General features: G+C 45.2%; 1 protein-coding gene and 1 long non-coding RNA gene across 5 annotated transcripts in view; both read right to left on the minus strand.

Moving 5' to 3' along the window:
- LOC310681253 overlaps positions 1–15,697 on the minus strand; it is a 106,697-nt gene that overhangs the window by 48,231 nt on the left and 42,769 nt on the right. The gene's annotated exons all lie outside the window — the stretch shown is intronic.
- LOC310681120 (phosphofurin acidic cluster sorting protein 2-like) overlaps positions 1–15,697 on the minus strand; it is a 66,183-nt gene that overhangs the window by 48,231 nt on the left and 2,255 nt on the right. For 2 of the 4 annotated variants that reach the window (XM_083448628.1, XM_083448627.1), the window contains exons 3-10: positions 14,593–14,682; positions 12,947–13,072; positions 12,530–12,692; positions 9,812–9,885; positions 8,541–8,621; positions 4,588–4,647; positions 867–1,024; positions 476–566 (exon numbers count right to left, since the gene is read on the minus strand). In XM_083448628.1, coding sequence (XP_083304754.1) covers positions 476–566; positions 867–1,024; positions 4,588–4,647; positions 8,541–8,621; positions 9,812–9,885; positions 12,530–12,692; positions 12,947–13,072; positions 14,593–14,682 — 843 coding nt within the window. The remainder of the gene's footprint in view (positions 1–475; positions 567–866; positions 1,025–4,587; positions 4,648–8,540; positions 8,622–9,811; positions 9,886–12,529; positions 12,693–12,946; positions 13,073–14,592; positions 14,683–15,697) is intronic. The other 2 variants (XM_083448629.1, XM_083448630.1) reach the window with 1 other exon arrangement.

Here is a 15,697-nt window from a genome sequence, read left to right on the forward strand (position 1 = left end):
CGAAACAGCCCTGCCTCTCCTGTCATGGCGACGGTCACTGCACGCACACATGCTCGCTTCCCCGCTCCTCCAGCTCCCTCCCACCTTCCGGCCGACCTTCTAGCTGCCTCGCGCCGCTGCCCACCGCCCTCGCGCGCTCCTCTGAGAGAGCCGTTGCCGCCAGCAGCCAGCGTTGCAGCCAGAGTGCTCCTGAGCCCCGCCGCCCTCCAGCAGCCGCATCGCACAGTGGCCACAATGCGCAGGTGAGTCCGAGGTACCGGCTGCGGCAGCTGTCCTGCTTCTCCCCGCCCCTCCCCGCCGTTGTTAGTGTTTAACTGCAGTGGTGCTTCGCAAGACGAAAAAACTCGCTCAACGAAAGAACTCGCGGAACGAATTAATTTCGTCTTGCGAGGCACCACTGTACTAAGAAATGGCAATGCATTTGTGATTATCAGTTGCATTCAATTATTTTTATGCACTTATTTTATGCACTTACAGGACTGGGTGGCTCTCTCTGGTTTCTGACGCTGTGGAGGCTTCCAATTTCTGCTTGAGAGCTTGAATGTGACATTCCTTCAAAGTAAGGTCTATGGTAAGAAAACAAAGGACATCGTAATGTTGTTTTTTGCTAGGCGCTCCAAAACATGGCCAAGGCTATAGAAACCTCTAGAAACCGTGTGCCAAAACGTCAGAGGCTGCTGTCGACCCTTCCCAAGATCTCTCTCTCCCTCATGTGCAAAACTGCTGCCCAAGTAGCCGTTTGACCAAGCAGGCAGATACCGAAACACAGTCCACCCCCCCTTTCCCCTCTGCAGCCACAGCATCTCTCATCCTAACAGACAGTTGGTTTGAGAATCTGCAAAGCTGCCATCAAAATCTCTTCTTACTTTAGCTTTGGCTTAGGAGTACTGAGGACACTGTCATCATCTTCCATGTCAGGGCCGCTGTCACTAGGATTTTCTATATCAAGTGTATCATAGAGAAGGTCTAGGTCTTCTTCTACTTCTGGGACATGGTCAGCTGGATCCTGCTCAGAATCCAAAACCTAGATAGAAAAGCACAAGCAGCATAAAAGTGTGTTAAATGGAGGCTTCCTTGAAATGCAAGTATCATCTTGGTCATTAATTGCATTCAGGTATTTATATCTAGGCCCTCTTCACAAGTCCATACACAGACAATTAGATACCAAGTATGAAGAGACCAAGTCAAGCCCCTCTGTTGCATTCTCGTTGCTCAGCTCAACTGCTTTTCTCATGTTGGTGCTGATCTTCTGCAGCAGGGAGCCTTCTCCACTCACATTTATTTATTTAAAAGCATGCATAGTAAAGGTAAAGGGACCCCTGACCGTTGGGTCCAGTCGTGGCCGACTCTGGGGTTGCGGCGCTCATCTCGCTTTATTGGCTGAGGGAGCCGGCGTACAGCTTCCGGGTCATGTGGCCAGCAGGACTAAGCCGCTTCTGGCGAACCAGAGCAGCGCACGGAAACGGCGTAAACCTTCCCGCTACCTATGTATCTACTTGCACTTTGACGTGCTTTCGAACCGCTAGGTTGGCAGGAGCAGGGACCGAGCAACGGGAGCTCACCCCGTCGTGGGGATTCGAACCGCCGACCTTCTGATCGGCAAGCCCCTTTTGGGGGGGGGGAGGAGATGGAGGCGGGAGGGCTCCCAGACCCCGGTAGAGCTTCGCACCTCCTTCCCTACGCTGGTCAAACACTTCCCAGGCTTGGGGAAGTAGGCACGAGGCTCTGACAGGATCCTGGAGCCCAATGCTTCCTTCCCAAAGCCAGGCAGTAAGGTACTGAGAGCAGAGAAAAAGGTATGGCATTGCAGCAAGTCATTTAATATTCATGCATCATGGAATAACTGTATGCCAAGATCTTAATGAAGTTCCAATAAAACATGTAATTGTTTTTCCTGGCCCCAGGACAACTGCCCAGAATATCGGCACCTTTATTTCTAGGAACAAAGCATTGTGTATAACGATTTAAAAGTGGTATAGGCTCCCTGTGTGATTTAGACCCCTCATATGGGGAGTTTTCACAAGCACAACAGTGAAGGCATGTTGTTAGGCAAATCATTATTTCCTGTCAGTGAGCCAGCTCTTGCCCAGGCCTTGATGGTCTCCCCGTGTCCACTGGAGAAGATTCCACCGGTATTCATGCAAGAGGAGACACTAGGACACCAAGCCCCCTGTACACATTTGTGCCAATAAAGAGATTTTAGGACAGAAGAAACGTTTGGGACTGCTCTTTCGGCACACACGCCTGCTATGCAACTTTGCTAATTGCTAATTGCTTTACGACCTGCAGAGGCTCGCAGGGGGAAGCGTGCTGGATGCAGAACAATAAAGCAATAAATCTATCGAAGACCCCCCAACACCAGGCCGGCTATGTTTTACTGTGAGTTTTGGTATCTGTGCCTTGCCTTTTTATTGTTCTTTGTGTCGCGTTGCATGATTGTTTTACCTTTCAGCAGGAGGCAAACTGTCACTCAACAAAAGAGGCAACGCAGAAGCCTCCAGAAGTGGAGACAATTTTTGTGCCTTAATTGAAGTAGGAGCATAATGCGAACCCCACTTGGTGTCCACTTGGTGGTGTCCGTAGAAAAATCTTTCAGATGATTACAAATGGCACCTTTCCTAATAAAACTGGATACCCTCTGATGTATTGGCAATTCCAGACAGCCTATTTCTAAGTTCACATTTGGGGTGATGGCTGCAGCCTTTGCATTGTGAAAATAAATTCTGTGTGAGTGGTAAGTGGGTATAGAGACATTTTTTTGGTGAGTCTAAGAAGCTAAATGAAACAAAACCGGCGTTGCCACCAAGATGTGATCAGGATCTAGCTTGTGCAATCTTGATACAGCTTGCAAAGTACCAGGGAGATAATGTTCCCCAAGCACAAATTGTGTAACTATATGCAGGAACGGGTTTTGTAATTCATTTTCCAAGTTTACAATGATAATATATTGATTGTTGTCCTTTTTAATATCTGTACAATGCCCAAACTTATTTTGCAGGAAATGGCATAATCGTTTCCAAAAGAATTTTTGCTCCAAAGGTTTATTCTTTGTTTTATATGATCCCCGCCCTCAGGTAATTGCACAAATTACTTTGTTCTCTTGGTAAGTACATCGGGCATATCTGTTGGGCAAGAAAATAAGTTCTGCCTTAAGCTAGTGTTACAAATAACAGGGTTGTTGGGGGGCCAACGGGGTGTTTTTTATGAGAGGCGGAAGCCTGGGCAGAAGTTACTTTCAGAAGTTACCAGGGCCCATATTTTGTTGTGCGAGATACAGGCAAAATAACTTCGGACATTTTACAGAAACAGAGGGCGAGAGCCAGGCTACGTTACCTGGACTCAGGTCCCACTGAAATCAATGGGACAGGTCGATCACGATGTTTCATTGATTTCAATGGAAGTCAAGTTCACCCCTACAAAGAAAGCAGGACAGGGAGACCGCTAAAGTTCATAAAAGAATTAAGGTGCTTTCACATGAAACAGTAAGTTGGTAAATGGCACCCCGGCCATTATATTTTATTTATTAAAAATAATTTATAAGCGGCTGAATGTTTCAAAAACACTGATCACTCACATTACACAAAAATAATGTTTTTGTGCTCTTAAGTTTCCCCTGTTATCCTATTGCAGTTTAAGAAGAGACCTAAGTACAGAAGGTTGGGACGCGGGTGGCGCTGTGGGTAAAAGCCTCAGCGCCTAGGGCTTGCCGATCAAAAGGTCGGCGGTTCAAATCCCCGCGGCGGGATGCGCTCCCGTCGCTCGGTCCCAGCGCCTGCCAACCTAGCAGTTCGAAAGCACTCCCGGGTGCAAGTAGATAAATAGGGACCGCTTACTAGAGGGAAGGTAAACGGTGTTTCCGTGTGCGGCTCTGGCTCGCCAGAGCAGCGATGTCATGCTGGCCACGTGACCCGGAAGTGTCTGCGGACAGCGCTGGCCCTCGGCCTCTTTGAGTGAGATGGGCACACAACCCTAGAGTCTGTCAAGACTGGCCCGTATGGGCAGGGGTACCTTTACCCTAAGTACAGAAGGTTACTCAGACCATTCAGTTTCGGCAATGACATTAATGCACTTGTAGAAGGCTAACAAAGCTTCATATGCAAAAGACAGTATTTGCCAGATCATTAAAATCAGACAGGTAAACTAGGGGGTACATTTACACCATTTGCCTTGGTGTAAAACCTCGGGAGTGCAGAACCTCAGCCCCAGAGACTAAAGCCTCTTTATCTGGCACTTGGAACTTTGCCCAGGTCACACGGCACACAGCTTCCTCAAGTTCCATTCCTTGGCTGGAATGAAGGATGAATGCATGGGGGTGTGGGCAGAAATGCCCAGCTGAATGCAGCCTATTGTGCAAAAACAAGAGTCACATCTGTTGCGGCATTTGCTTTTGCCTCCATCCCTGCCCATCACGGTCCCCGGGAGGTCGCCCAAGAAGAAATTCAGCCCTTGAGATGATAAAAGTTGCCAATCCCTGCTGTGGAAAGAAGTTCTGTGTTTCTGACGAAAGTGCCCTTAGCCTGATGGATAATGCAAAACCCATGCAGAATTTAAGGAAGTTGCTGGAGACGGGAACCACAGACTGCTTACCTCGTCAGATACTTTAAATCGTCTCAACAGGGCCACTACTTTTTGCTTGAAGTTTTGCTGCTGTAAAGGTAAATGACTGCAATCAATACAAACACTAAAGCACAGAATCTCTGTGTGTCGAAGCACAGCGCCACGACAAACCATGCACCATTTATTCTCAGTCAATAAGTGCAAATAGCTTACAAAAGGAAGGCCACAGCTGTTGCTCATTCATCTGAGGGACTGTTTAAATTCCATCCCAACTAGGAATTGGGCCAGAATTTCCGGTTCAGCTAGGACAGCCAGTTCCAGATCCATACTGGAAAGAGCGTGCAAACTGATGTCCCTGCGTTGGCAGAGATGTCTCATATTCCTCTAGTGCAATGACATAGCTGGCCACTCATTGCCCTGGAGGCCTGAGGACAAGCCCACAGAGGTCTAGCACAATCACAATTGTTTTGCTATTTGTTTGTGTTTGGATTCCACCATTCACTTTGCAGTTTTAGTGGAGTAGGATTAAATAATTCCTGATAAGTAACTTTTCTTTCACTTTTTTGCCGAGAAGCCAATGAGCTCTTCTCACTCCTGATCTCCAATCACGTATATTCAACCCTAGAACTCTTTGCCACTAGAAATGTCTAACAGAGGTCTAATGTTGTATTAGTTTGTTAGGAACAGTTAGCTCTGCATTTCATCCAAAGCTCCATTAACACAAATCTTTAACATATTTTTTTTTTTACTCTTAACACAAGATTAAAAACAAGTAATTACAGAAAACGGAGACTTTTTTAATCAGAACACAGTTTTCCACAAACTGACTCTGCAACAAAATCTGCAATCCATGGCACATAGATGATGTCTGAAGAATATACAGTGGTGCCTCGCAAGACGAAATTAATTCGTTCTGCGAGTTTTTTCGTTCTACGAGCTTTTTCGTCTTGCGAAGCACCACTGTGTATTGACGGTTTCCTTCAGGAATGCATTGGCAGTTTAAAAAAAAAAGGCGCAAGACGTTTCGTCTTGCGAAGCAAGCCCATAGGGAAATCCGTCTTGCGAAGCAACTCAGAAAACGAAAAACTCTTTCATCTTGCGAGTTTTTCGTCTTCCAAGGCATTCGTCTTGCGAGGTACCACTGTAGGTTGTATTTTTGCATGGGGACATGGCACTAAGTTATCCCTCTAGATGTCTGAGTGTCTACCCCAGATAATTAATAAATAAATTCCAAAACAATTGGAGTGCACATAAATATGAATGCTAGCCTGCTAGCAATGTGTATGGGAGGAGAAAGAAGATTCCACACAATGGATCATCCACACAGCTACCTTGCCAGGGGCCCTGTATAAAGAACACAAATCCTGCCAGGGACAAAGATTTAAGCCGTACCTGGGTGAGAAATACTCTTGTCAAGCCTCCGGGGGGAAGGGCCATGCAACAAGGGCAGCCACAGGCATATACAGAGTACAGAAACACTTGTGGCTCTTGGTATAGAATGCAGTTGGGAAGCAAGAGGCAGGGCTTCAAAGCCCGCCAAGTGAAAGAGGGGAATGGCTTTTATATGCTTGTGAAAATACCGTATTTTTTGCTCTATAAGACTCACTTTTCCCCTCCTAAAAAGCAAGGGGAAATGTGTGCGCGTCTTATGGAGCGAATGCAGGCTGCGCAGCTATCCCAGAAGCCAGAACAGCAAGAGGGATTGCTGCTTTCACTGCGCAGCGATCCCTCTTGCTGTTCTAGCTTCTGAGATTCAGAATATTTTTTTTCTTGTTTTCCTCCTCCAAAAACTGGGTGCGTCTTGTGGTCTGGTGCATCTTATAGAGCGAAAAATACGGTACCATTTGTGTCAAAGGAATAAAAGAAGGAGATCCTAACTTGAACCCATACAGCAAATGCAACACAACAGCTCCCTAAGCCACTGCTGGATTTACGTTTAAGCTAAACAAGCTATAGCTTAGGGCCCCATTCTCTTGGGGGCCCCCCAAAAAATTAAAGGAAAAAAAATGGATGTACATTTCCAAAATATAAGATAAAAAACAAATAAAATAAAACCTACATACAGCAACAGTGTTTTGTGTTGTGTAGGCTCCTTTTGGTACGTACAAATGGCTTTAGATACCTATTTGGTCCATAAATCACCATATAGCATACATTCAACACAAAAAACAGCGACAAATTGTTGTTGACAAAGGACAGCTGGAAATATAAAGGGCCCCATTACCTTCAGTAGCTGAGGGCCTCATCAAACCTAAATCTGGCCCTGCCCTAAGCAACTGGCTGTAGGAACAGATATTAATCAAATACATCATGGGGGATTTTCTCTTTCCCCCAGGTCCAAGACCCAGTCTTAAGGTGCCAGAAGTAGAGTGGTTGCAGAAGAAACTCTAGCCTGTGAGAACAGTCATATTTTTGTTTTGTTTTTCCAGGCTGGAGGTCTGTGCTTCAAATACAGGCCACAAGCCTGTTGTCTCCCTGGTGCATGTACAGTGGTACCTCAGGATAAGTACTTAATTCGTTCCAGAGGTCTGTTCTTAACCTGAAACTGTTCTTAACCTGAAGCACCGCTTTAGCTGATGGGGCCTCCTGCTGCTGCCACGCCACCAGAACACAATTTCTGTTCTCATTCTGAAGCAAAGTTCTTAACCTGAAGCACTATTTCTGGGTTAGCGGAGTCTGTAACCTGAAGCGTATGTAACCTGAAGCGTATGTAATCTGAGGTACCACTGTATCCAGATGTGTCAGAGTATGAGCAAAGTCTCATCAAGCCCACTGACCTAAGCTCAAAAATGTTTGTTTGGAACGCTGAATGCTCCCCTGAATGTGCCCTATAGATAGAAAAGGTGCAAAGGGCACCTTGCTATCTTCATACTCTTTAGAAGGAGGAAGCTATGACTGAATCAGACTTGTGTTTAATAAAAATTTCCAGAGGGGTAGCTGTGCTTCCCCAGTGCCGAGGGCCTTCTGGCGGTTCCCTCGCTGCAAGAAGCCAAGTTACAAGGAACCAGGCAGAGGGCCTTCTCAGTGGTGGCACCCACCCTGTGAAACGCCCTCCCACCAGATGTCAAAGAGAACAACAACTACCAGACTTTTAGAAGACATCTGAAGGCAGCCCTGTTTAGGGAAGCTTTTAATGTTTTATAGACTATTGTATTTTAATATTTTGTTGGAAGCAGCCCAGAGTGGCTGGGGAAACCTAGCCAGATGGGCGGGGTATAAACAATAAAATTATTATTATTATTATTATTACTATTATTATTATTAAAGCAGGACACGACATGTGCCTCATATTATCAGACTTGGCTATGAAGCACCCCAAATGACCTTGGGTCAATCGCTCCAACCTAGCCCCCTTTCAAGGCAATGGCAGATGAAATGAGAGGGGGCAATTTTTGTATGCCGTCTTGGGCTCCTTGAAGAAGAAGAAGAAGAGTTTGGATTTGATATCCCGCCTTTCACTCCCTTTAAGGAGTCTCAAAGCGGCTAACATTCTCCTTTCCCTTCCTCCCCCACAACAAACACTCTGTGAGGTGAGTGGGGCTGAGAGACTTCAAAGAAGTGTGACTGGCCCAAGGTCACCCAGCAGCTGCATGTGGAGGAGCGGGGAATCAAACCCGGTTCCCCAGATTACGAGTCTACCACTCTTAACCACTACACCACACTGGCTCTCCTTGGAAGAAGGTCAGAACAAAAAGGCAACCTCACTCCACCAAAACAAAGGTTTCCTCTGCTTACATTACTCCCCTGCCACGCATGTAACCACACAAGTCACTTTTCGCTGCTTATTACTTCTTATAATTCTGTTCTGTATGCGTTACACTCAAAGCGGTTCACAACAAAGCACGACAAAACAAAAATATGAATACAACTGCTGTGGCTTTGTCTTCGTCCAAACCTCGTGCCATATCTAGTCCACACTTTCATTCTGGGCAGACACTCGGCCCCAATCCACATCAATGTTAGTAAAATTAATTTCCACCAACCCTGGTTATGGATGCTGTTCTTACTATCGATCTCCACTGCTTCTTTGGTTTTCCCAAGTCATACTCATCATCATCCAAGTCCTGAATAAAAAGAAACGTTTGTTATGATCATCAACCAAGATCAAATGAGGGGCACAGGGGTGTTACAACATCAAGGCAGATGGAATGCCTTGCAAGCGTTTTTTTAATTCATTAAAATGTATGCAAACATACACTCAGTGGCGTAGCGTGGGTTGTCAGCACCCGGGGCAAGGCAAGTAATTTGTGCCCCTTAACCCGTGGATTTGCGCCCCCTAACCCTAACCCCCAGATGTTGCGCCCGGTGCGGCCGGCCCCCCCTGCACCCCCCACACTACGCCACTGCATACACTAAGCTGTCCCAACTGATTTAAGGCAAACAGATCCTACAACAGTAATTCTGTTACCACACCAGCGGCAGCTATGAGCCCAATTCAAAGTGCTGGTTTTGACATAAACCCCTTTAAAGCTCAGCACCTCGATATCTTCTGGATATTGACCGGAGGAACCTAGCAAGACCTTCAGATCTTCATTGAAGATCCAGGTTGCTTCTTTGAGGCTGGTTCAGAGGCTCAACTTCCTCAGAATCAACCATCAAGGAGCATCAACGACCAACTGAAGGAGTGGACTAGGGATTTCACAGGATTGCCAGCAACGAGGGACAAGAAAAGTTTCCCCAAGTCATAAGGAAACCATTTGGATCCAACATCTTGTGGGGTGGGAAACTATTAAGTCCCTCAGTTTCTCTTTGAAGTTGCTCTAATAGGCTATCAAGTGGCTAAATGTTTTGAATAAAATAAATGAATGAAATAATCAGTCCACTCCCTTGCATTTATGACTTTTAAGATAATTAAACGGTAAAGGTCCCCCTGCCCATACGGGCCAGTCTTGACAGACTCTAGGGTTGTGCGCCCATCTCACTCAAAGAGGCCGGGGGCCAGCGCTGTCCGAAGCCACTTCCGGGTCACGTGGCCAGCGTGACATCGCTGCTCTGGCGAGCCAGAGCTGCACACGGAAACGCCGTTTACCTTCCCGCTAGTAAGCGGTCCCTATTTATCTACTTGCACCCGGGGGTGCTTTCGAACTGCTAGGTTGGCAGGCGCTGGGACCGAACAGCGGGAGCGCACCCCGCCGCGGGGATTCGAACCGCCGACCTTTCGATCGGCAAGCCCTAGGCGCTGAGGCTTTAACCCACAGCGCCACCCGCGTCCCATTTAAGATAATTACAAAGGGCTTATTTGCTTAGACAATACCTGTCCCTGAACAGCGTCGTCACTGGCTTCTTGTTCTGAAGAGAAGCTTTCATATTCCTCTTCGGAATAGTTGTCTGAAAGAAGAATGATACAGAAGCAATGGGATTATGCTCTTACTAAAAACAACAACTGCACATTGGTTTAAAGGCAAACCAGGAAGAAAACTGCAAGGGCCGTTATGGCAATTTCACAGTTGTTGTTTTCTGGTCTTCTGGTTTTAATCTTCTTATTAAAACCATCTGAAGACGGCAAAGTCAGGAACCGCAAGAGTTGAGAGGGGGGAAAGCTTTGGGGGAAACTTTGATCCTGGCCTTTGCTCAGTTCTAGAAGTGAAAGCAGTCTGCGTACAATTTGGACTGAATTCAGAGAATGATGCTACTAAAGTTATGGTACCCTCTCTTGAAAATGGAAGGTCCTAGAGAAGGAGATTGGGATACAGTTGCAAATACAAAAGAGGAAGTCCAAAGAAAAAATATGGTTGACATTAAGCAATAACAATAGCAATTATGGAACCTATCTTGGACTTTTTGTGGGGAAAGGAAATGAAAGATTCTGAGACATCTTGACTTAAAAGAAACATTGTTTAACAGAAAGTGGAGAAGATGGATATTAGCATGGACTGTATGCTCTAAATATATATTTCTTTTTTTATGTAACCAGCAGATCTTTTGTATCTTTTCTATATTTTTTAAACTTGTTTGTCCTTTGCATACATATAGTTGACAAAGAACCCAGTGTGCTGCATCGCACAATTCACAGAATACAATCCTATTTGCATTCATTTTGCTAACTGCACATATTTCACTTCTTATTGCTTTTAAAAAAAATAAAAACCAAACAAAACCCTGGGTACTAATACCCTGCCTTCATTGCTCATCCTCGCCATTTTATTAATTCTTCAAATAACCCCTCTCCAAATAAATCCCTATTCCTCCTTCCTTCATTTGTCAGCCCATTACCAATATAATTCAAGTTGGGGTGGGTTTTTTTACTTTATATTATTTTATTTAAAATCCACCCTTTACCTTACTGTTACTTCTTCATTTTGATTCCCCCAAATCGTAAGTCTTGCTCACCAATTCAGAGCAATAGGAGCTGGGGACTTCTGGGTGAGTTTTAGCTGCTGCTCTAGTGTTTTGGTGACTCCAGCAGTTATCCTAACAATCCATACACACTAGACGCATTTGAAGCGCATTTGAAGCGCATGTTTCCCAGTAAAGAATTCTGAGCACTGTCGTTTACCTTGCACAGAGTCACCCTTCCAAGCAACCAGTAACAAACAGCAGTGCCCAGAATTCCTTACTGAAAAACATGGGCTTCAAATGTGCTTCGGGCGAAGGGTGCTTCCTGTGTGCTTTGAAGACATAATGTGTACACGACATTCTGGCTCACTTCCTGACTGACTTATGGTAACTGAGGAACAGGGAAAATAGCAGGCAATCTCCTGCTTTTTTCTTTGGCTGCTGAAGGTATCATTTCCAACTACCGCTATTTTAAGCACACCTGAAAGCATCAGTAATGGAGAAAGAGAAGACATTTTTTGGAGCTGTTAGGCAGGAGCTGACAGGACACTCCTGAAAAATAACTGAGGGCATTTGGGGTAGCCCAATAAAGGTGAGCAAAGAAACAGGGGAGCAGCATTAAAGGTGTTTGAGCTCCTAAATAATGGCCAAGCATTTTATTTCTTTTGCAGTTATTAAAGAAATGGCAGTGCCTGATCACCTCATCTGTCTCCTAAGAAATCTCTGTGTGGGACAAGAAGCTACAGTTAGAACTGGATATGGAACAACTGACTGGTTCAAAATTGGGAAAGGAGTACGGCAAGGCTGTATATTGTCTCCCTGCTTATTTAACTTATTTGCAGAATTCATCATGCGAAAGGCTGGACTGGGTGAATCCCTAGCCGGAATTAAGATTGCCGGAAGAAACATCAACAACCTCAGATATGCAGATGACACAACCTTGATGGCAGAAAGTGAGGAGGAATTAAAGAACCTTTTAATGAGGGTGAAAGAGGAGAGCGCAAAACACGGTCTGAAGCTCAACATCAAAAAAACGAAGATCATGGCCACTGGGCCCATAACCTCCTGGCAAATAGAAGGGGAAGAAATGGAGGCAGTGAGAGATTTTACTTTCTTGGGCTCCATGATCACTGCAGATTACTGTATAATGTAAGTGTTTCTTTAAATGGAAAAAAGGATTATATTCAAGGATTATATTCCCAAATACCCATTGCACCCCAAAAGTTGTCTCCACAACATTTCATCATCAATTGGCACAAGGTACAGAAAGTAATCGCCGAAGAATTGACGCTTTTGAATTATGGTGCTGGAGGAAACTCTTGAGAGTCCCATGGACTGCAAGAAGATCAAATGCATCCATTCTTAAGGAAATCAGCCCTGAGTGCTCACTGGAAGGACAGATTGTGAAGCTGAGGCTCCAATACTTTGGCCACCTCATGAGAAGAGAAGACTCCCTGGAAAAGACCCTGATGTTGGGAAAGATGGAGGGCACAAGGAGAAGGGGACGACAGAGAACAAGATGGTTAGACAGTGTTCTCGAAGCTACAAACATGAATCTGACCAAACTGCGGGAAGCAGTGGAAGACAGGAGTGCCTGGCGTGCTCTGGTACATGGGGTCACGAAGAGTCGGACACGACTGAACGACTAAACAACAACAACAAGCAGAAAGTAAACTTTTTACAGTTCTGGAGATACCTGCAGACTTGATTTTCTGGCTCATGTGTATAGCACTGTCTTCTTGGTCTATTGGTTGACTGGACAGTGAGAAGATCCATATCTCTGCTACTTTGACTGCAGTTTCCTTGATGCTGCTGAAAAGGTTCAAAACTTGGCCGCCTTCTTTTGGGTGCTGCAACACCTACAAGACACAATGTCTGAGAGAGAGCGTGCTTACAAGTTAACACCCTATTTCTTACCCACTTTATGTTTGTTGTCAGAAAATTGGGGTTGGCTTTTACAGCCCAAGTCCCTACAAGTCCGCTATCGGTCAGAGATAAACACAACATCTGAATGAACCTTAGCAATGCTTTTGCAATGTAGCCTTACAGAAGACCAGAAAAAAAAGTATGTTAACACCCTTTATGTTAGTGAACTATACAGAGGGGCACCTACCTCCACCATGTTCACAGATCCTATTGCCAAAGTTTTGTAGCCCAGAATTGTTCTGTTTTTATACCGTTTCCTCCTCTGCAGCATGATTTGAAGTTTGTTGCCTTCTCTTTTCAAGAAATGAGGATACTGCAAATAAAACATGTAAAGGTTTAATAATAATAATAATAATAATAATAATAATAATAATATGTATTTATATCCCGCCCTTCCCGGTTTAAAATCCGGGCTCAGGGCAGCTAACGGCAAATATAAAACACTGATTAAAATGTGACTTAAAAACAACATAAAACAGCATAAAATACAACATAAAATGCAGCATCAATATCAATAAAATTCTAAAATTCAGGGGTCATTGGGGGGGGGACCCAGTCAGTAGACATTGAATGATCACCAGGGCTAACTGGCCAAGTTGGTCCTACTAGGGCCAGCAAGGAGACCAGGGAAGAATTTAAATGTGGGGTCCCAGAAAGGGTTTCTTCATAGAAGAGGAAAGGGGGAAAGGGAATAAAGAATCAGGCTAATTCAGATTGAAGGCCAGGCGGAATAGCTCTGTCTTACAAGCCCTGCAGAAGGAGATCAAGTCCTGCAGGGCCCTAGTCTCGTGGGACAGAGCATTCCACCAGGTCGGAGCCATCACTGAAAAAGCCCTGGCCCTGGTGGAGGATAGTCTGGCTTCCTTAGGGCCCGGGACCTTCAAGCTATTATTGTTCATGGACCCTAGGGTCCTCTGCAGGACATACCAGGAGAGGCGGTCCCATAAGTACGAGGGTCCTAGGCTGCATAAACAGGAGGATATTAACTTCGCCTTCTCAAGGAAGCACCTGGAAAGGCTGTCAGGTGGTCTCTAAGAACCCTGAGATGAATGACACTAGACTTTAATATTATTAGACCCTTCACAGAAAGAAGAATTGGGCAAGGAACAAGCCTAAAATACAGAATCTCTTGAAAAAGCAACATATTGTTACTTTTAGTGGCTAGTTTTGTACCATATCGAACCACAGCTACTGGGATATAGTTAAAAGTGTTGGTAAATAATACTGCACAGAAATTTGGTGGAAGAGGTTGGGAGGTGAATTAGCAGCCATAAATGAAAGCTGGTTCTCCACACATAAAAAAAGTGGATCCCACTTTCCTAAAGAGTAGACAGAGTACTTTGTATCCTTGTCAGACTGGATGATAAATTAGTTCACTAATTTATTAATTACATTTGTATCCTACTCTTCCTTATCTAGCTTCTTAACTAGTGCATCCTCTAAGCATGGGATCCCTAACATGATGCAGTCAGAACTGCTCTCAGATTTGGTGCCCCAACAAGGCCATTATTATTATTATTATTATTATTATTATTATTAAACTGGTAGGCTATTTGGAAGGGTTGCCTATTCGAATATTTGTCTGGATTTTAGCCTGTGTTTCATTTGTTTGTGGGGAATATTTGTCTGGATTTTAGCCTGTCTTTCATTTGTTTGTTCCACAACACCCTACATATCCCAAGGCAAGCTTCTAGTCTCTTCCAGATTTACAATGCCGTGGGAAATCAGAGGAAGCAATGAGTCATTTTTTCATTTCGGTTTTTAAAAAGATGTCCTAAATTAAGTTGCTTACAGTAAGGGGCAGTAGGGAAATATTAAGGATTCCAACATTACCTGCAGCGAAAAGGACAGTGCAAGTTCTGTTTCTACGTGCCCACTAGAATGCAGCATAATTTCATGAGACCGCAATATTCGCTTTGAACCCTGCACAGAAAAAGGAAAACAGATCAGCTATTGTTAGTCAGTAATCACAGATTTGTAGAAAGTGTCACTACAGACCAGGGAAGGGCAACGGCGGCTTCTAGCTGTTGTTTGATGACCTCTTCCACTGTCCGTGACTATTGGCCATAGTGGCCACAACAGCTGCAGAGGCACTGACACCCCCCCCCCACTCTTCCCACAGACTAATGTCCAAGTTAATGCAATTACTGGGCTATCGAGGGCCAGAGCACAAGGAAACACCATTTACCTTCCCACAACAGTGATACCTATTTATCAATAATAATAATATTATCCCCAGCCACTCTGGGCGGCTTCCAACAAAATATTAAAATACGTACAGTAATGCCTCAAACATTAAAAGCTTCCCTAAACAGGGCTGCCTTCAGATGTCTTCTAAAAGTCTGGTAGTTCTTCTCTTTGACATCTGGTAGGAGGGTGTTCCACAGGGCGGGTGCCACTACCGAGAAGGCCCTTTGCCTGGTTCCCTGTAACTTGGCTACTTGCACTGGCATGCTTTCAAACTGCTAGGTTGGCAGTAGCTGGGGCAGAGCAACGGGAGCTCACTCTGTCATGCGAATTCGAACCGCTGACCTTCCGATCCGCAATCCGAAGAGCAGGCATAGGCAAACTCAGCCCTCTAGATGTTGTTGGGACTACAATTCCCATCATCCCTGACCACTGGTCCTGTCAGCTAGGGATCATGGGACTTGTAGTCCCAAAACATCTGGAGGGCCGAGTTTGCCTATGCCTGCCCAAGAGGCTCAGTGGTTTAGACCACAGCGCCACCAGGGCCGTCTTTAGCATATGCGCTGGCGGGGTGGAAAGATCCACCCAGCACCCCCAAATTTAGTTAATTTTGTGTGCACAGCGCCGTTGAGAATGAAAAGCACCGCCGTTGAGTCTGAGAAGCGCCACCACCACTGGCGCGGCAGGTCTTTGGTAAGTGAGCACACAAAGTCGAACGTCCTTTAGTGAAACAGTAGGTATACATTACGGT

Source organism: Podarcis tiliguerta (assembly GCF_965153285.1).
Source record: "Podarcis tiliguerta genome assembly, chromosome: 7".
NCBI lineage: Eukaryota > Metazoa > Chordata > Lepidosauria > Squamata > Lacertidae > Podarcis > Podarcis tiliguerta.